The sequence below is a fragment of the Tyto alba genome, unplaced genomic scaffold (genome assembly GCF_018691265.1).
Source record: "Tyto alba isolate M040663 unplaced genomic scaffold, T.alba_DEE_v4.0 Super-Scaffold_10, whole genome shotgun sequence".
Taxonomy (NCBI): domain Eukaryota; kingdom Metazoa; phylum Chordata; class Aves; order Strigiformes; family Tytonidae; genus Tyto; species Tyto alba.
Window position 1 is genome coordinate 810,155 of NW_024881262.1, and position 20,791 is coordinate 830,945.

The 20,791-nt window shown below is 51.9% G+C and overlaps 1 protein-coding gene across 1 annotated transcript; it reads left to right on the forward strand.

Moving 5' to 3' along the window:
* The first annotated feature begins 4,835 nt into the window (after positions 1–4,835).
* Positions 4,836–15,291, forward strand: AADAC (arylacetamide deacetylase). Its single transcript, XM_032986843.2, has 5 exons — positions 4,836–4,973; positions 11,252–11,474; positions 11,710–11,779; positions 12,129–12,300; positions 13,419–15,291. Exons 1-5 carry the CDS (start codon positions 4,836–4,838, stop codon positions 14,025–14,027), a joined length of 1,212 nt encoding a protein of 403 aa, XP_032842734.2. The 3' UTR covers positions 14,028–15,291.
* Positions 15,292–20,791: the final 5,500 nt, after the last annotated feature.

Consider the following 20,791-nt stretch of genomic DNA (forward strand, 5'->3'; position numbering starts at 1 on the left):
TTTTCAGGCTATTTCCTAAAATACTGCATCGGAATGAAAAAAAAAAACAAACCACTTTGGTGTAGAGCGTAACTAACTAGAGCACTTCTGCTTTTCCTTCTGTCCCCGTACGACAGCTACAGCCCCGCGCAGCAGCCGCGGTTGGTGGGGGGGCTGGGACACCCCGCCTCCTCCCGCTGAGCTGGGGACACATTTCTGACCGCATCACCCCCTGGCCCTGGGGCTGTGGCTATAATTTTTTTTTCTCCCCTCTCCCCCATCCCCTTTCAACCCCTGCGTCTCCGTCCTTTGCCCCGGGATCCCTGCCCGGGTGCTGGCGGCTGGCCGTCCCCGTCCCGGGGTGCCTGTTCCCGGCGGGCGCGGGGCGCTGCCCCCCTGCCCCCCCGGCCGGGTACCCGCAGCGTGGCCAACGTGCTCCGGCCTGGAGCCCGCTGCCTCTTTCAGCCCTTGGCTGCTATTTTGGCGACCTGTTACTCCCTTCCCCAGTGAAGACGTGACCCTTCTCACTGTCGATGTGTAAAAACATCGCAGGACCAGGTTAGTGTCTGTGGGGTGCCCGGGGGGTGCTGTCACTGCCAGGAGCACCCCGGGGACGTGCCCAGCACACGCAGTAGTGCCAGGGTAGCACGGGACCCCCAGGACACAGCCTGGGCAAAGGTTGGGGGGCCCCGGGATGCTGGGCAGGGACTGGGGGGGGGTCCCCAGGTGAGGCTGGTCAGGGCCACCGATGCCCCTCAGTGCCCTCGGGCCGGGCACAGGTGACTGTCCCGTGCGACCGGGGAGTCAGCATCCAGCATCTGCTAAATGGGCTCTGGGTGTGACACCCGTTCACACAACTGATCTCGGAGACTTGCGTGTGGCTCATGCAAGTGATATCCAAATTACCGTCCCACGGCCCGACTGAAGGAAAAATTCAAAGCAGCGATGGGGTGAGCGAGCAAAGTGTCCCCAGTGGTACGTACAGGTGGCCTGCGGGAGTGGCTGGTAGAAGAAAGTGGCCCATGTCTAAAAACTGTAAGGGCTTTTGTTGTTCCAGAAGCGCAGAAATAAAATCAGACATGAAAAAAGTGTAATGATTGATACATAAATGTAATAAGCTTCTAGTACTCTCGTGTTTCACTGACAAAAGCTCCTAAACGAGCCCATGGTTATCTTTCCAGAGTGTGACATAACGCGTGTCTGCTTTAGGGTTGTACCCTAACCCTGAGCCCGAAGGCCCCCGTACAGCTACCGAACCTACACTAACAGACAAGGAAAAAAAAATTACTTTGCAGTAAGTCAAATATTAATAATCTTATACAAATCACTAATTTATTTTTTTTCCTCTAGAAATAAATCTGATTGGCAGCAGCCTTAAAGGTGGATAAGAGGATTGTACTACAGTCTTTGATCAATCATTTGTTTAGGTCTTGTATCTTGCACTATATTATTATTAGGGTCTGAGTCACAACCAGGTTATACTCAATTATCTCCCATTTAGGCTAGATAATACTCTTTTTTTTTTTTTTTTTCTGGACAGCCTTGTAAATGCTTTCTGCTTTGAAGAGGTTTATTTCCTGGTGTGTTTTCCTAAGACAAGCAGTTTCCTAGGGGTCAGTCTGAGCAGAACTTGGTTGACCTGGTTGATTTTTTTCACAGTAATGCTGTGAGAGTGCAGCAAGTAGAAAGGCAATAGGAGTGGCAGAGAGGTGGAGAGGTATTGCTGCTATGAGCAGATGTAAGTTATAAGCTCACATATTTCTTCCTTCCAAACCACAGCTTGAAAATTCGATCTGATGTTGCAATACTTATTTTTAGCAGGGCTGATTTATTGAGGTAGTGGGTCAGTGTCTGAGTGAGTTCGTGAGTCTGTCCACGGCTGTGCAATATGCAGTGACAGGCAATCCCGACCGCGATCGTCTGGCACAGAGCGGGGGCTGCAGGGGACGCTCGGCGGGGCGGGGGGGGGAATTCACTATGGCAGGCTGAAATTCCGACTGCTCTTCTTTCCATTGCAGTTTTAGCCCTGACCTTTACGTTTACGTTGGTTTTTTTTTTTTCTTATTTTCTGAAACACCAGTAGATTGGGATCTGTGAAAATGGTGAAGATAGGAAGGAGGGCAGGCTGCGTGACTCCTGTTGATACGCTGTATGCAGGAAGAGCAGCAACATGAGGGTTGTTTGCTTTAGAAAGAGGGAGTACGGGATGCAACAGCAAACTGGCCGTGGTGGGAGCTGGTGCAGGGCTCCGAAAAGCGGGAGCAGCGTGGCAGCTAGAAATTGGGGTGTGACACGAAGGGTAACCGCTGCATGGAATTGATCTGGATTTATTTGGCACCCCACCCTTCCTTCCCCCCCCCCCCCCCGCCGTTTGAGAGGGGTCCTGTGCTGTCTCAGCGGGTCCCTTCTACTGAAAGGGCTCTAATAAAATTGGCAGGGTACAGGCACTTGCATCTTGAAGCTGATGCGCTAGGATTGCCTTGGGTAAATGGTGAACTCAATTTATTATTCTCTTTACGCAATATCAGTGTGAATTCGGGCAGGTTGCTGCGGCGGTTTGCTGGGGGCAGGAGGGGGCAGATGTTGGTGCTGGGGGCTGAGCACTGCGAGCTCTTGCCTCAGGAGAGGTACGGGCCGTAACTGCACAGCCCGGCTCCAGCCGGAGGTTGGCGCGGGAGGAGAGAGTGAACCAATCCTTAAATGCAACAGAATAAATAGACCAGTTTTGTGGGAGTTCCAGGCCTGGCCACGTCTTCCTCCATGCTGTTTGCCCGTGCCGAAACAGCGAGCGGCAGCCGCGCAGAGCAAACTGTCCCGGGAGCTCTCGTGGCTGCTGGGGAGGGCAGAGGGAGCACAGGGCTCCTTCTCCACCTTCTCCATTCCTCTTCACCAGGCTGGGCCTTCTCCTCCCTTGTTGCCTGAAACCCGGCTCCTTTATCTGCGTTTTGCCACCTCCGAAGCTAGCCCCTGGGACTCGGGTGATCTGAGCTGCGGAGGAGAGAAGATGGGGTTTGAGCTGCATGTACACACGTGCTGGGGGGGTTGGGGGGGTGTGCAGGGAGCGCAGGCTCAGCCCTGCTGCTGCTCGCACCTGGGGCGAGGGGCCAAGGCACCCTCCCCCCCGCCGGGCCGGATTCGGCCCCCCCAGCACCCGGTGATGCCCCCCCCAGCACCCAGCGGTGTCCCCCCCCCCCCCACCCCAGCACCCGGCGGTGCCCCCCCCCCCCAGCACCCGGCGGTGCCCCCCAGCACCCAGCGGTGCCCCCCCCCCCCAGCACCCGGCGGTGCCCCCCAGCACCCAGCGGTACCCCCCCCCCCCCCAGCACCGAGCAGTGCCCCCCCCCAGCACCCAGCGGTGCCCCCCCCCCCCCCAGCACTGAGCAGTGCCCCCCAGCACCCGGCGGTGCCCCCCCCCCCCAGCACTGAGCAGTGCCCCCCAGCACCCAGCGGTGCCCCCCCCCCCCCAGCACCCGGCGGTGCCCCCCCACCCCAGCACTGAGCGGTGCCCCCCCCCAGCACCCGGCGGTGCCCCCCAGCACCCGGCGGTGCCCCCCCACCCCAGCACCGAGCAGTGCCCCCCCCCAGCACCCGGCGGTGCCCCCCAGCACCCAGCGGTACCCCCCCCCCCCCCCAGCACCCGGCGGTGCGTGTCCCCTCGGTTCTGTTGGCGTGGGGTCAAGAACGTCGGGCTCTGACCCGCTCTTGGGCAGCGGGAGGACGGCGTGTCCCGTCCCGGGCACAGCTGGGTTTTTAACACACTTGAATATTTTGGAGAATAGTATAGACAATACTTAAACAAGAGCTTATATAAAGAAAAAATTTGCAAGCTTGACCAGGGCCTAGTCCTACTCTGCACTTGGGCTGGTGACGCACAGTTCGGCTTTCGGTCTTCTGTGATGCTTTGTGCTCTCTGGTCCTCCAAAGGGTGCTCCGTCCCCAGGGGCTGCTCAGGCTGAGAGAACACGGGGCAGCGCTGCTTTGCAGTTGGTAAGATTTTAGCAACAGAAATAACTCAAATTTTAATTGAGCTTTTAACCTCTTCAGTTTATCTCTAAGGCAGGGTTCTGGGTGCTGCAGCCATTGTTTTTACCCCTCTTTCTGTGCGTGTGGCTGTGCTTGTAGTGTTAGTTGCCTCAGAGATGCGTAGAAATCTCTTAATCCTGAGAACTGTGGCAATTAAATGTTACCTTTCAAATATTAACGAGGAGCCTTGCCCTGTAGAAGTTGTTTTGCTTGGGTTTTTTTTTTCTGTCAAGCCGATGATTGCACAACTGTTTCTGTGTGCTGGTGCAAGCTGAAGGGTGCGATTTGCCAGAGCAGGAGGGCGCTTGCCCTGCCCGAGCGGCGATGGTGGGTCCTGCGCTGCCGTGGCCTGATCCTGCTGGGCGCCTGTCGGCTGGGCCCTGTTTGTACGGCTGCCTTGTGAAGCAGCAAATAGCTCCTGAATATTCAGTACATCTTTCCGCATGCTTTGTGGCAGCCCTCGGTTCACAAGCCCCATTCTGTTCCTTATTTTTCAACCGCCTCTTTCCTCCCAAGCCCTCCTCGTGGCTGCTGTTGCCAAATGCCAGAAAGGGTGTGATGGTGGGGTAGGAGCCTCGATGTTTAATCTGGGGTTGAAGTGCCGGCTCGGTCAGCCCTGAGTGGCTGAATGCCTTGCTGAGGAAATATTTTCTTCTCGGGAGGGAGCTGGAGTAACCTCTGCCCTGGGCGATCTGATGAGAAATCACCTCCTGGCCAGGACCCAAGCAAAACACAGATTAACTTTGCCCCGTGCGTGTGTGCTGGCTCGTGGCTGTTAAAAGCCAGCAAGAGCGTGCAGCCCGGTCAGTCTGGGAGGAGGTGCACCCCCAGACATGGGAGCCAGGCTGCTGTGCCTCTTCCTCGCCTCTGCCCTCGTCGCTTACTACATCTACACCCCCATCCCCGAGGACATGGGGGAGCCCTGGAAAGTGATGTTCATCTCGGCTAGCTTCAGGGCCATCGGGCACCTGGTGAGTTTGGGGCAGGGCTGGCCTCCGGGAGAGACCGCTACGGAGCAGAGGGTGTCCTGAGTGCCTCTGCAGCTCACAGAGCCATGGCAGCATGTACGTGTCATATATGCATACGTAATATGTGTATATATGGTAATATACTACGTGAAGGACAGTAGTGTCTGAGATTAACCATTAAACTTACTGTAGCTATGACTACAAAGAAATTTAGGAAAGATTTAACTGTGCAGTCTTGAAAAAGGATATTTAGAGTAACTGGAAATGTGATATTGAATATGGATACGCAAGGGCAAAATCTTTACGATCCTTTGCAGGTGAAGCACTGCTCCCTGAGTTTTTCCTGTTTCTCACGAACTTGTATATAAAGCTTCCTCAGAAGTATTTTATTGGGTGTCAGAGAAGGGAAAACTAGAGCGCTCCTTAAATGCTATTGCTTTTTGTGGTTTCCTAGAAATCCGCTTGACAGAATGATCCTAAAAACTACACAAAGCCAATTATAGGGCTGATAATGCTAGAGCATCTATAAATTAAGCTATTAAAAACTTTTTTTTAATACCACTGTAGTCTTCCCTACCAAAAAATGGTATCTAGCTAAGCAGTACAGAAGAGTATGTTGCAGACTGGAAAGGCAGTGAGATTAAAGCCTGTCTGTAGTTGTAGGGTGATATTTACTGGCAATGCAGTCCTGAGGTCTTCCCATGCTATTTTTATACATACTACATCCCTGACTTCATTTCAGTCATGCTATACAGCCATTTCAAACATACGTAAATAATCTGGGGGGCTGCACACCATGCATAAATAACAGTGCTGTAGTTCCCACCTCTGAAGTACATTAACCGGGGAGCTGTTTTCAATCCTGCCTGTACTTAATATGCAACAGTGGCTGCAGCAGCAACTGAAATCTAAAAACAAGGTCAAAGATGAAGGGTATTTTTGTGGGTGCGGGGCTGAGTGTTGCAAGGCATCTTTCTGTGTGGCTACAACATTTTGAAACTGCTTTTTTTATCCGCTATAGAATGTATTGGAAGGAGGGTCTAAGGAGCCAGGAGAGAGGTTTCTAATTTTGCTTGAGGGATGCCGCTGAAAGACTTGTCTGGTGCAAGCACAAACACCCGCGCTGTTTGCTCCAAAGCGCCCGAGTTTGGGATTTTCCCTTTTCTGTTTCAGTGGGTGTGATTTTCAGAAGTCTGCGGTAGCCACCTCTTTCGTGATTTTTCTGGTGGAAGCAAGGGTGCCCGTTCTCTTGGGATGGCCCCTGAACACCACACCTCTGGGCAGCGTCGCTCTCCAGAGCCGTCCCCGTGTCAGCCAGCCTTTGCTTGCAGCAGAGGCCCCTCGTTAGGGCTGTCCCGCCAGGAGAAGGAGCGGGGGGGGGGGGTGTGATTTTTTTTTTTTTTGTGTGTGTTTCTTCATGAACCCTTTGCTGCTTGCTTCTTTGTTTTGATGGTCTGAGTGGTGGGAGATGGAGAAGTGGGGAGAGAGAAACTGTAGTCTGCGCTTCTGAGGTGCTGCCTCGCTTCTCCCCCTCCTAAATCTCCTTTGGGGGGCAGGCTGCCGGGGGGGTACGTGCAGAGATAACCCTTCCCCCGGGGCAGCTCGGCCGGAGCCGGAGCCCTCGGCACGGCGGTGCTCAGCCAGCAGAAGCGCTGGCTGCCGGCGCTGGAGGACGGCGTGTGCTCCCTTTAGCAGGGAGCTGGTGCCCGGGGAGGCCGCGGTCCATCGGCAGCACCAGCGGTGCCGGGCAAGAGAGTTTCGTAGCTGTGCTCTAATCCGAGGCAGAACCGTGATCCCGAGGGGCTCTGCTGAAGCTCAGCCTCCCTGGAGCAGCGCCGGTGCCAGTGAGGTTGGAGATGGCTCTGAAGTGCCCTAAGGACGTCCTGAATGGTCATCCAGTTATAGGGCAACATTTCATAATCATTTAATAGTAAGTGTAAATTTGCAGAGCTGACCCTATTTTAATCTTTCTGACTCCCTGATATTGGTTTGAAAAAAGGGAAGTACTGCTGCCCTGCCTGCAGCCGGCCGAAGAGTCCATTTGTACCCGTCTCATTGTGGAAGGGAGGATGGGAATGTCTCCGTTCATGTGTGTTATAATGTCTCATGTCTACGTGCTGTCTAGCTGGGGAATAGCCTCTAAGAATAAACTGGCCAGTTTCTGTGGGGCTTAAGCGCAAATTTGTGTATTTTCAGGAAGCACCATGTGCACGCAGTCTAAGGTAAGATGCATGAAGCAAGTGTAAAAAAGCAACACGGCATCTTTCTTCCTAGCGGAGCGCTTTCCTGGCGGCAGGTCTGTGAAATCCTCCCAGCGCTTCCCTCCTGGCGTTGGCTGGGGTTGGGGAAAGGAGCCGCTCCAAGCGGTGCCAGGCGCTCGGCACGGCGGGGCTCCCCCCGCGGCCGTACGTTTTGGGGGGGGGTTTGTCCTTGCTGCCGTGCTCCCCTTACGGAAAACGGAGGTAGTGACTGTGGGAAGTGCTTTCCAAAGCACAAGGAACACACAAAACCCCAACATGGTTGGTTTTCCTCTTACCCTCTAGCACGCAGTAATCGCAGATCGGGGACAGTGAGACTTTTCAGATGAGGGTATGATTTCCTTTTGTTTTTATATGATAATGGCCTTGAAACCATGGACAGTAGACCAGTGGTTTTCCACAATGTAAAATGCCCACTTGTGGAAAAAACAGCTTTGAAAAGCATTGAAAAGCCTCAGTCCTGAAGCTGAGGGAATTCCTCCCGACGTGGGAGAGTTTCACAAGCCCAGTGGAATTACAGCAGGACTCGCTTTGACCTATAGATCTATTTTTTTTCAAGATGCTAATCGTCATGGAAAATACAACAGCTGAGAATTATTTGTGAATGGTGCAGTCACTGTGGATGAAACGATGGAGTTTTGGCATGTGTACGTATGTGCCTCACTGAGCTTATGTCAGGGGCCTGTGGTCTCCTCGGGCACAGCGTGCCCGCTACCGCCCCGTCCCACCGCGGAGTCCGGCGGGGCGCCCGGCGGCACCCGGTCCGACCCTTCAGAGGTGGCTCTGAACACGGTGGCAGCCACTGTCGAGTACTGCCAGTAAGGTCTCAGCTGTAGTCTCGTCTCTTCTAACCTGTAAAGGAGTAGGTTGTATGTAGAAGATGATTAAATAGTTGATTTAAATGTCATTTAAAGGGACAAAAAAAAAAGCTACAAAAAGCAAAACAAGCAGGGTCAGATTGTGTGATTTACAACACCAAACCCTGAATACCAGGTGCTACGCCTTTCAAGTTGCAGTGTGTGGGGTTCTGTGTCTGTTTTACATTCTTCCTATAAATAGGATAATAATTTAATAATAAGAATAAATCATCTCTTGGAAAGCTAAACTTCTGACAGCTTCCACAGCAGGCTGGGCTATTTTATTTCTCATTAGACTCAAACCTCCTTTGAGGTTAATCTGTTTTCAGATGACATGCAAGAACTTAGTTATATTATTTAATCGCTTCTGCCGTGATGTGAGGAGCCAGAAGTGGTGTGGGAAGCCGGGCTGTGTGCTGGGGCTGGTGGCGATGGCAGGAGCTCGCTCGCTGCAGCACCGTGCCTGCACCTTACCCGCGGGAAACGCTGAGGGTGCAAAAACCAGCAACCCCAATGGTGCTGTTGGGCAATTCCCTTTCTGAGCAGGGGATAACACAGTGCCTGTACCAGTCAGGAGAGTGTTTGCTTTACTGAAAAGTTCCAATCAGATTAATGAACGTCGGCCTGTTGTAAAATTCAGTTATCTTCCAAACTGAGCGTTCTGATCAAAGTTATGTTGGTGCAATTACAGGACTGTTTATGCCTGCTCAGAGAATTGTACAGTGGCCTGAAATCTAGAAATGTGCTTTTATTATCATAGAGTGTCAGTTTTTATTTTGGGTGTTTAACTAGACCGCGCACAAGAGCAGTGCACATTGGACTGAAAACTAATACACAAATTAGTTCAGAATTTCCTCTAATTTTGCTTGAAATGAACTAGAACTCTAAGCTCTTAGGTCACTGTCGGCAGGTCAGATAGCAAATGGCTTTCAAGCAAATTTGTAGTTGTGTTCTTGACACCTTTCTATCATCTAACAAAGCAAACAAAATAAACCTCACACACTTCCCCAGCCCCCAACCCCTCCCAGCTATTCCTTTATCTATCAGTAGGAGTTAGATAATGTCGTGCTCCCCACCCGTGAAGCCGTCCACCCTATTTTCACTTCCCAGCCCCAGCAGCCCGTTGCTGTAGCGTGCGGTGCGTAAGGGGCCGCGTGAGATGGGCTCCTCGTACTGCCGCCGTCTCGCGTGACGGAGATCCCGCTCTGCCCACAGTCAGGCTTTAACGTGGCTGCAGTTTTGTGTAAATAGGTATTCACACTGCCTTTCACAATATAGAAAATGAAGGCTTTAGTTTTCCTCTCAGTCATTGTGACGTTATTCTTTTATGTCATTTTGTTGTCTGTTACAAATTTTTAATGTGTTTTTAGAGTACATTTATAATATCTTAAAAGCCATGTGAGAAGTAAGTTTCTTTAAACACAGTTTAATCCAATGTAAGAGGAAAAAAAAAAAGGGGGGGGGAAGAAGCCCCTGAGGTTTCTGTATAAGCAAACACTGGTCACGTTTTCACTTGTGGCAGTTCCCCCCAGGCAGCTGTGAGGAAGCGCGACCCTCCCTCGGACCGCTGCTGGTTTGGGAAGGAGTCGTCGGGATCTGCGTTTCTAGCACAGTCCGTCGCAAGTGCCTTTGGAAAGGTTTTCTCTTGGGTTCGCTCTTGTGTACCAAAGACTCAGTATAAGGGAAGCTAACAGAATTTTTAAAAGAAGTTTTATGTTCAAGGTTTAAAATAGCCTCTGAGCAAAAGGGATTCTGAAATGCTTTAATCTGCCACAGTGTCAGAGAGACAAAGCTGCCCAGTATTAATCTTTGGAGCTTGCATTTCACCTGTGGGTTTACTTGCCTGGGGTTTGGTTTTCGTTTTCATTTTATTTGGCATTTTAGAATAACTATAATCTAATTTAAACCCACAGAATTTCATAATAAATATTTAAAACATGCATTTCAAAGGCCGCTTCTTTGACAGGATTAAAAGCTGGCGATTCCTGGGTGGTGAACTCCCTGAACCACATCGCTTCTCTTCCATCAGGGGATTTCTGTGGAGCCCATTGGGGAAGTTTTCCCGGCCCTTTGTGCGGCTCTGCCAGGGCCGGGGGGCTGCTGGTGCTGCCGGGGGGAGCGGAGCCGGCGCTGGGCAGCCCCGGTGATGCCGCACCAGAGCTGTCCGTCTGTCCGTCCATTTAACAGGGAACTGCCTCACTGGCAGAGGGCTGGTGGGAATTGGCACGTTGGTGGCAGGGTTAGTTTGAGCTTTTGGCTGTGAAATATCCAACCCGGCTAAGGGGGAGGGTGTTGTGTGGCTCAGAGCTGGATCCTCCTCGAGGATGACGGAGCAGGAAAAAGCCTCAGAAGGTGTAGCAGCACGTGGCACAGTGAAATTTTGTCTCATCTGCTGCTCATGTGGAACGGACAATAAACACAACCCAACTCTTGTTCTGCTATTCGGTAGGAGCGCTTCTTCGTTATCTAGAAAAACGTAGAGGTATGTAACTAATGGAATTGTTACCTGTAAACTGAAGAAATTAAACAGAGCTGAACTGTGGTAACGTGGCAAAAATATATTTCTGCCTTTTTAATATCTCGAAGTAGAGAAAATATTTCCTTTTGATAATGTAAGGGTACTCAGCTCCAAGCAATGCTCTTCAGCTATTGGGATGGAACCGATCATTAAAGATAACTTTGCAGCTCGAAGTCGAATTGCTATATCCTTGTATTTGTGCCACCCGTGTCCCCAGCATCCTGAAACTTCTTGGCTGCTTTCGCTTCTGGAGTTGGTCGCAGGAGCAGCTGTTACTTGGTTTTGTGGTAACTGGAAAGATGAGTCCCCGAGCAGCCCCTGGTGCTGGGTGGCGGGAGGTTTCGGGCTGACTCCGCTCTCCTCCGCGGCTCCTTGCGTCCCTGTTCCCCTCTCTGCCCGTGCTTCCAGGCGCTGCCCTAGAAGCGGTGGTGTCCCCGGGGCTGCCGCCGCCCGCCCGGGAAGCGCCGGGCAGTTGGGCAGCGCGATGATGCGAGACGGTGGCTCCTCCGGATCCGCAGCTTCTGGCTTGGCCACTGCCACAGCGGCGTGAGACTTGTGCGGGGTATCGGCCGGCTCTGTGGGAAATTAATCTCCGAGAGCAGCTAAGGCCGCGTTTAAAATTCTGTTTTCCCTTGCCTTGGGCTTTAGGCTGGGGCCGCTGAGCAGCTGGGTCTGGTGCACTACATGGAAGCTCTGATGCTGATCACGGCGGCCGAGTACGTCGCACCCACGTCCGATGAAAACGTCACCGTGACGGACACGGAGTTCAGCAACGTGGCCGTCCGCCTGTACCTGCCCAGAAGGGCGGCTGATGGGCTGCGAAGGGCGGTGCTCTACTTCCACGGCGGAGGATGGTGCCTCGGACAGGCAGGTAAGCGCTCCTCGGCCAGGACCGGGGCGATCCCCACGGCCCGCGCGAAGCCCAGCCTGTTGTTTTATGGGAGTTGCCACAGAGAGGGTCTGGGGACTGGTATTTCGCCAGTAAAAACCAGGTGGAGGTTTTGGAAAGTCACCTGAAAGCTTCTGCAAGGAGGGACAATGCCGTTGTATATGTGTCTGTCCTCAAATGTACTGGAGTATATTCTAAGTGACTCCTCTCACTTCAGGCATGAGATCCTATGATCATCTGGCAAGGTGGACTTCAAACAGCTTAAATGCTGTCGTGGTGTCAGCCAAGTAAGAGAGATTCTCCTTCCAGGTGGGATGAGGGCTTGGAATAAATTAATTTATTTCAGTTAATTTAATTTTGCAATTTCTTTTATGATTGTGTGCTTTCCTGTTAGCTTTAAGTATTTGTAAACAAAAGCTGTCAAGGTTGCAGTGGTAAATTGTGGTTGGTGGTTATTTTGGATTTTGCTTTATGAAGTTGGGTGGGGAATAAAATATTTGACCCTCCGTGACAGACAGATAGTTCCCATTTCTCCGGGCACAGAAAATAATAAACATTCACCAACTAGGGCAGACGTTAGCAAGCCTTTCTCTTATTAATAGCAGGAAGTAACACGCTTCTGCTTGCCTCTAACAGTTACAGGTTGGCACCTAAATACCATTTTCCCGTTCAGTTTGAAGATGTGTACTCGGTAACGAAATTCTTCCTCCAGAGCAGCGTCCTCTCCCAGTATGGGGTGGACCCGGATCGGGTCTGTGTTGCAGGAGACAGTGCAGGTGGCAATTTAGCTGCAGCTGTGGCACAACAGGTAAAAAACCCCCAAAGCTGCTTTGCTAGCTCAATTTTTTGTTTGGTCGCTTCATGAACGCTTACAGAAGAATAACAGAAACCTCTGCTCAAAGCAAGAGCTCGCCCCACGTGTCTCCCGTGGGCGCAGGATGTCACACGGGACTCTGCTGGCGAGGGCTCCGAGCCTCGGGCAAGCAAATATACTTGAGCCATTTAATGGCATCGGAGCAGCTTTGATGCTAGGATGTCCTCCAAACCTTTACAGAGCCTAAAAAAAGGCTCTCTGCCCTATAATTAGGGCACAGAGCACTCTATCCTTAAGCACATTCTGACTGTTTTAGGTATATTGTTTGAAAAGGGAATTTTAGCAATTTAACTCACATATATGTAAATAGCAGAGAAAAAAAAAAAAAAAGACTAAATGTTCCAGTGTCACTTGATCACACACAGTTTTGGTGACTTTTGCACTTCTCGCTCAGATTTATTAAATAAAGTCAGTGTGATGTTACTTGGATTGCAATGAATCTCACTTGAAAAGGTTGTGAACTTGCTGTGGACACTGAGGGCAGAAGAGGAGGGAGAAGGCAGGAATTTATTAGTGAGGAGAGGGAAAAAAGATGATATCGAAGAAATGCCAGTGTTCAATTCATCACATTTTATTTTTCACGTGTCTAAAATGCACGAAATCATAGTTGTTTGAGTTCTAACACCTCCAGGTTAAAAAAACCCAAACAGATGGTTAAGCTCTGAATTGTGTGAAATTGTTAAAGGAGCCTCAGAAACCTGCAATTTCCAAGCCATAAGAATAGAAATTTTCTGCAGTTACAGAAAAAACATTTGTTACTACTTCAGAAAGCATCAATGCTTCAAAAAGAGTGTTTCCCAAATAGCATTATCCTTCAACCTAAGAAATAAAGTGAAATTACATTTGAGTGTTTTTAATACCACATACTGTTCTAGGTGACCTGCCTATGAATTTAAAATTTCTTTAAAATAGTCTATCCTGGTTTTATTGAAAATCTTATTTCGCTTATGTTGTAAAACGTGTGTGTTAATCCCTTACTTTTAAGATCTTCTGTCGGTGTGGGAGAGCCAACACTTTTTAACTGACTTTTTGTCATGATTTCTATTCTACAGCTGTTGGAAGACTCTGAAGTCAAAACTAAACTCAAAGCCCAAGCTTTGATTTACCCTGCTCTTCAAGCCCTTGACCTGAATTTACCATCTTACCAAGCAAATGAAAACAAGCCCCTCTTATCCAAGCTGCTTATGGCCAGGTTCTGGAGTGAATATTTCGCCTCTGATCCATCTCTGTGGGAAGCGATAGCCTCCAACAGGCATGTCCCAGCTGAAGCCAGCCACTTATTTCAGTTTGTAAACTGGAGCAATTTGCTGCCTGAAGAGCTGAAGAAGGATCACGTTTACGCCGGCCCCAGCTACGGGAGCTCCGAGCTCGTGCAGAAGTACCCGGGGCTCCTGGACGTGCGGGCGGCCCCGCTGCTGGCGAGCGATGCCCGGCTCCGCGGGCTGCCCCTCTCCTACATCCTCACCTGCGAGCACGACGTCTTGCGGGACGACGGAGCCATGTACGCCGAGCGGCTCCGGGCCGCGGGCGTGCCCGTCACGCATGACCACGCCCAGGACGCCTTTCACGGGGCCATGACGTTTGTCTTGAGTCCGGTCAATTTAGCTGTGGGGCACCGGCTGTTAAACAGATACGTTGAGTGGTTAAATGAGAATCTGTGAGTCAGGAATGTTGCTCTGGTACGCCGGGCTGGCGTTCGCTGGGTGCGGGGGAGAATAGGAGCTCTGTGAGGTTTTGGGCGTGATTGCCGTCTTCCTTGTGTTGCCCTGCAGTGTCTGGATTGCCACGTTTCTCATCTTCTCTGGCAGGAAAACCACTCTAACTCTGACCTAAGTATTCTTCCAGTGCTGTTGCCTGGGCTCAGAGCCCCGTGAACGGCTGGGGCTGCCCTGGGATTTCTCTCCTGGCCAAGACCAGAAGGGTTGGCGTGCCCGACCCTGCCCGTGCGCTACCTGGGCTCGCCAAGGGCCGGCTCAGCACCGCGTGTGGGTCTTCACATCTTGGCTTGGTGGCTTCTCGTCTCTTCTGTCGTGATGTCTTTGTGTCACAGGCTTGTGCAGATGGGCAAGGTCGCTGTTCGCACACGGGAGGTTTTCGGTGGCCGTGGGCCCCCGCCTCGTCCCGTGGGACGCGCCGGCGAGGTCCCGCTGCTGCCGTTGGGTGATGGGGCGAGCGGAGGCGGAGGGACCCAACTTCATGAAGTCCAAGGCAGCTTGTGAAACCTCTGCCCGTGGCGCGCGGCCGCTGGGCTTGGGCAGTTGTCCCTCTCCAGCACAGCTCCAGGGAAGCGCTTGAAAACTGGGTGAGGTGGCTGTAACAGTGAAAAAGTTTGGGGGTTTGGGGTTTGTTTGGTTTGGGTTTTTTTGAAAAAAAAAAAAAAAAAAAAGCATCTGTCTTACTCGGTAATCACTTCCTTTGATCCCTATACTAGAAGGAAATAGTGTAACAAACCAGCACTGGATATTCATCAGGTAAAGGAAGACTGTGAACGTCCTAGCCTTACAGTAGCACTGCTGCATGGTTCATGCTCTACTTACCAAATAAGCTAAGTGTTATGTGTTCTAATTATCCTTAAAACGGTTTAATGGTTTTTACACATGAATTTTTAAAAATAGTATTAGTTTAGTAGCTTTGTAGGCTTGAAAAACAATTCAGCTGTCAGTCTTAGACAAATATCCTCTATATAAATGTTTTCTGTATTAAATATACACCCTAAAAACTTTGAATAATGAAAGCACACACTGGTTCGTTGTTGGTTTTAAACTGATCACAGCACACCACAAACAGGTGCTTCTAGCATCTTGCTGTTTTCTTTTGCACAAATGACACTGAATCTTCGATAATTCTGTTGTTATTTGTGTTTTTTTGTTTTCTTTTTTTTTTTTCTGTGCGTGTGCAGCCTGCTTAGGTGGAACGTATATGGAATGACTGGTATGTTCTTTCATCTTCATTATGGTGAATATAAAAATTAAACTTGTCTTTGATTCCAATGTAATGGGCTTTTTGTCACTGAAATATCCCGGTTTTCAGACAGGAATAACAAGTTGGCTCCAGCACACACCGTGGCTATAGCAAACAAGGACTGAGCCCAGGGAGATGTTGGTTTATTTCTGCTGTTACCGCTGATGTCAATGCTTAGTAATGCCTGGCTGCGGCTGCTGAGGGAAGGAGGAGGGGTTGGGTAGGTGTCTCACCAGTGACGGACGCTGAGGCTTGCGATGGGGATGGAGACCAGCGGGGAGCGGGGCTGGGCCAGGGCTCCTGCTCGCCCCGGGAGACGGGGACAGGAGCCCGGGGTGGGGGTCTCTGCAGGAGCGTTCCCCGACTCTGCTGCTGAACCCGCCCTTGGAATTAAAAAGCGTCGCGCGTGACCCCGGCTCGGCAGCGCGGAGCACCCTCGGGACACGCCGGTGCTCGGGCGAGCAAGCAGCGTGTTGGGGACGGTTAGCTCTCGCGCTGTGCTCCGTAACGCTGCCGGCAGGTCCCGGCTCCCACCCACCGCGCTGGGCTCCCCTCTGCTGCCAGCAGGCATCCCAAAGGGAGTTTTATTTCTCCCTCGTTTGGGATTAATTAACAGCAGCTTAGTGTTCCTGAGGAGACAGGGGCTTGGGGGTTTGCCTCAGTAACACAACTGTTGGTCTGACTTTCTACAGAGAGTATTTCGGGTCACATCGGGGAGCAGCGGGGGGGGCTGAGGGGCACCGCTACCCCCACCTTGGCACCCCGAGCAGGGCTGTCGGTCCCCCCTGGCCGAGGCAGGCGCAGCGCGGCGTGTGCCTGCCACTCCTGGCAAAGCCTGGGAGGGCAGGACCCGGCATTTCCCCTGGTTCTTCAGAGAAACGCTCATGGCAGGCGTTGGGAAAGGCCTGGCAGGGGAGGCAGGATGGTTGTTGGCCAGGAAGGGGCCTGGGGGGGCCGTGGAGGAGGACGTGTAGCTGTGCCTTAAGGCTAAGCGCTTAAATTAGTGGAGAATCTGACCAGGCAGGCATGGAGGAGCTAAAGCGGTGAAGGTCTTGGCAGTGAGAGCAACAGAGCCAAAAGGCACCTCTAGCAGTGATCCTTCTTACCTTTAGAAAAAGCTTTATACCTGTAAGGCAGTAGGAAAACCTAGGTTCCAAGCAAAAATGCCAACAGTATTACCAGCAGCCTCCCTGTGCGTGTTTTTATAGGACTCTGCTTGGAACAAGAAGTAAATGTCTTTTAACCACCAGCACCTCAATATGGATTCATGATTGATTGGACTGCATATGCTTTTGATTAAGTTCCTAAAATAGACTTTTTGAGTTAGAAATGCTTGGTGAGGCACAAAATGAGACAGTGAAAATGGCAACATCAGTGCCTCTGGCAGGAGAGGCTGAAGCTGCAGTAAGCAACTCTTACCCAGAGCCCTTCCAAGGGAAGGCTCTGTCCCATCTACCCTTAGAGACTGAAAGGAAATTTGGTGTTTGATAGCAAAAGGCAAAGCTCAGCCTCGCCCTTGTCACGGCGTGGCTTCGCCAGCAGCTTCCCGAGTGGGGAGGACGTGCCAGGGCTCTGCCCTGCCAAAGCCCCCCACAGCACCGGCAGCCTCAGGCCCCCCCACGTGTAGCACGCCGTGCTCGCACCCCCTGCTCCCCCCAGCCCTCGGCTGCACGTCCCGGGGCCCCGGCATCGGCCTCCCACCACGGCTCCCCCGTTTCTCTCCATCAACCCCCCCGAGGACGCCCAAGAGTGCGACTCCAGCTCCCCATCGCCCGTATAAACCCGATACAGCCGTAGGCCCACGCGGGGACAGCAAAATTAATCCACACTTGCAGGTGATCAGAGGAGGGAATAAAGCATCTCCCCCCAGTTAGGGTTTCCCCCGTTATCAGTTTGAGTCCTTAACTTTGTGCTGAAGTACTATACTGGTTTAAAAAACAAACAAAAAAACTCCCCGAAAAACACAGCTTGGCAAATATTTTTGGTTTTCTAGTATCTTTAAGTTGTTCCCTGTTGGCAAATTGTTGGTCACACTGGTGCTGCTCAGCATATTCATTACCTTCATTAACCGCCCCACAGAAGCCGCTTCAAAGCCTCTCTCGGGAGGAATAAACCGCTGAACTGGTTGGGTTTGTTCCATTTGGGCAGGAGCTGCGGGCTGGGTGCTCCCTGCAGACCCCAGCACGGCTCCAGCCGGAGCTGCGCGGCGTCCCCGGACACGCGGCTCGCTCTGTGCTGGCAAGGGCAGGGGCTGCTGCAGAGACACCCTTTGATCCGGGAGCGCCTTGCTGATGGGCTTGCGGGAGCACAGGGTAGGTACAGATGCCAGCTCAAGAGACCGAGGGCTTTGCTAAGTCTCTGGCCTCAAATTAACCGAGGCTTAGAAAACTGCGCTCAGAAACTAAGTGAATCTGTGCAGTATGTATGGAGATGTTAAACTGCAACAAGAATCTAAAACCACTGAAGCCACATTAAGAATATTTTAACTATAACAATTACAAGAAAGTTTTCAAATGTCTTTGAAGTATTTGTGCCTCACTGTGGATTTTTTTTCTTTTTTTTTTTTTTTCTCCCGGCGGGAGAGCCCGTTTCGGGCTCGACAAGGATTGTGTCCTGCCCTCCTTCCCTGCCTGTGCCGCGGGTTGGGTGACCCCCCGCCCGTGCCGGAGCACGGTGGCCCTGGGCAGAGCCCTGCAGGGACCCCCCGCCCGGCCCTTGTCCCCTCCATGTGCGGGATGGAGGGACCCCCCCGGGGCTGGGGGCAGTTAGTTACTCGCTGCTCGTGCAGAGCATATGTCTGCCCTGGGGGGTCGCTTCAGCAGCGGGGCGGGGGCCCTGCCTGCCCACACCAGCTCCCCCGCACCCCCCTGCCGTGGGGCAGCAGCAGGTGCCTTTTGGGGGGGTTGGGGCCTTATTGCTCTTTCATCGGTTCTTTGAAGCTTTACTGCGGTGCGGAAGAAGAAACGCTCTGTTTATTCAGCCCCTTCTTATTCTTCAGTGCAGCAGCAGTTGCCCGCATGAACAAAATATTTAAAAGCTGGTAAATGAGAAGCCAGTATAATTTATCAGCCATGTGGGAAATTTTAAAGCAGCTTCTGTAATGCTTAATAGCAGCTGATTTATCAGCCTTGTCTTTCGAGAAAAGCTAGAGCACCTTTTTATATCCCAGATATTAATAAGGTTAGTATTTGCTAATCTTAAAGTACATCACAATGAAGTGGGAGGGAAGAAAAAAAAGGTATTTTTAGAAGATGAACCACACTTATTTCTCCTGTTTAAGAATAATCATCGTGGTATTCAGCCTTTGCTAGTGTGTATCATGACCTTGTATTTAACTTTGACCCTTTTCTACTGGGCTTATTCACCAAGCCCTAATTGCAATCGGATGTCATTGGTGCTTTATAAAATAAGTACATTTATAAGCATATGCTACATAGTTTTTGTATGTTGCTTTGTATAAATCCAACAAAATTTTGCATTTTAAGTAAAACGCGTGTTGTGCTTCAGAGAAACACTAACGCTGTCTGTGGCTGTGTGGGGAAGGAGCCCCTGCACGCAGCAATCCGGGGGGCTCGGGGTGGCAGAGCCCAAGCTGGGTCTCACCCGCCTCCCTCCCGCCTCGCCGCTGGGCTGGGCTTCTGGGAGAGGGAGGAGGAGGAGGAGGAAGGCTCTGGGGTGAAGTTTCTGTGCAACAGCCAAGAGCAGCAAAGGCCCCTTCCTCCTCCTCTTCTTGGGAGGTGGAAGTTGAAAAAAGGGCTTTGTAGGTTTGGGGGAGCAAAAGAAATCTTTCCGTTGGACTTCCTGAAACATACATTATTAATGAAGATCTACTCCTCCCAGAAAAAAGAATAATTGAATAATTGAAGCAATTTCATGTCTTTTCTCTTTTTCAGGCCCTGTGTATAATTAGTACAATTCCGAATAACAGATGGCAAAGTGCTAAGGGGAGCGACCCTCTCCGGGATGTGTGTTATGAAGCCCTTTTATGCAAACGCCGCCCCCCACGAGCCGTTACTCTGCAGGCTCGCCCGGGCGCTGCGGGCGCAGAAGCAGAATTGCGGGCGGAAGATACACAGGTGGGAGTAGCTTAATTTGGGGTTTCTCTGCTCTTTATACGTGCCGCTTCTTTGCACACAGCAGTACATCAAAGCCTGCTCTCCCGCCCAGCACGGGGCTGGCCCCCAGGCTCGCTGCCACCGCCAGCCCGGAGCCGCTCGGCCCCTCTCCCACCCCCCGAGCACAGCCCCCCCCTCCTCCGGCGGCGGGTTCCAGTCCTTGCGATGCTGCGGGGGTTTCGAACTTCCCAAGCCTGCCATTTACTCCCTGACACCCTGAACCATACGGGTTTGAGGAGCCAGAGAGACTTGTCCATCGCCTCCTCAAGGCAGCGGTGGAAAAATTTGAACTTCTGCCTTATAGAAGTTGGCTGCAAAAGGTCCGTGCAGTATAATCGCGGTTGATTGTTCAGCTGTTTTTTTTTTTTTTTATATATATATCTTATTGTATATGTATATCGTTTATTATATCAATATGCTGCATTATGGAGAAGAGTCAGAGTCTGGCCAAATGCCACGTGGGAACGCGGCTGTGCTGGGGGGAGCGACCGTGCTCGGGCACGACTGTGGCTAAAGGCTGGGCACTGCACCCGAGCCAGCGCCTGTGGTGGTAGGAGCTGCCTCTCCTGCTATAATGCCAAATTTATTCCATTTTGAACATTGAACACCTTAAGATACCTTTTTTCTTTTTTATTCCTTTAGTAGAAGCTTTGCACTGCTGAGGCCCGCAGTGGGGCTGGGGGTTTGGCACGCCGGGGGCCGCAGTGGGGCTGGGGGTTTGGCATGCCAGGGGCCGCAGTGGGGCTGGCAGAGCCGTGGGGCACCCACCCTTCCTTACTGGAGCCCCTGGGGGGGGTATGGCCAGTGCTCCCAGTGCCGCACCAGGAAGGCATCCTGCCCCCATCACCTGGCTTCCCTTGATTTTTTTTTTCCTTGCTGGATTCAGGTGGTGTTATTCCAGGAAATCTGGCGTTTGTGGTAAGCTACATTCGAGCCAAACAAAACTGGTTTTGAATTATGTCTCTGAGCCAGCTCTGCCTGGAGGTGCTTGTTTCGCCGCTTTCCTTCAGCGGGGCAGCGCCCGTGCCAGAGCTGGAGGTTTCACAGCCCAGCCCTGGGAAGTGTTGGAGGTTGGGAACTTTACCTTACGCTGGCTCAGCAGGAGGAGTCGAGCCAGGAAAACTTCACCCCAAACTCTGGGGCAGCTGGGGGCTTCCGTGGGTCTGCCCGAAGCTGCAGCCGGAGGGTGGTAGCTGTGCAGCGGCGGGGTGAGTGCTTGGAGGGGTGACAGCTCCTCAGTGCCCGCTTGTCCCCCAGCTCCCTGTCCCGGGGATCAGCAGAGCAGGAGGTTTCGCCCTGGGGCAGCAGCGAGGCTCGGGCTGGAGCTGGGGTCCTGGTGCCACGTGCGG

Excerpts from the sequence above, each read along its gene's own strand:
- AADAC (XM_032986843.2), top strand. The coding sequence starts at position 4,836 with ATGGGAGCCAGGCTGCTGTGCCTCTTCCTCGCCTCTGCCCTCGTCGCT. Across the intron at positions 11,780-12,128 it reads GCTGTCGTGGTGTCAGCCAA|TTACAGGTTGGCACCTAAAT; the intron begins GTAAGAGAGATT and ends TGCCTCTAACAG. Across the intron at positions 12,301-13,418 it reads CTGCAGCTGTGGCACAACAG|CTGTTGGAAGACTCTGAAGT; the intron begins GTAAAAAACCCC and ends TCTATTCTACAG.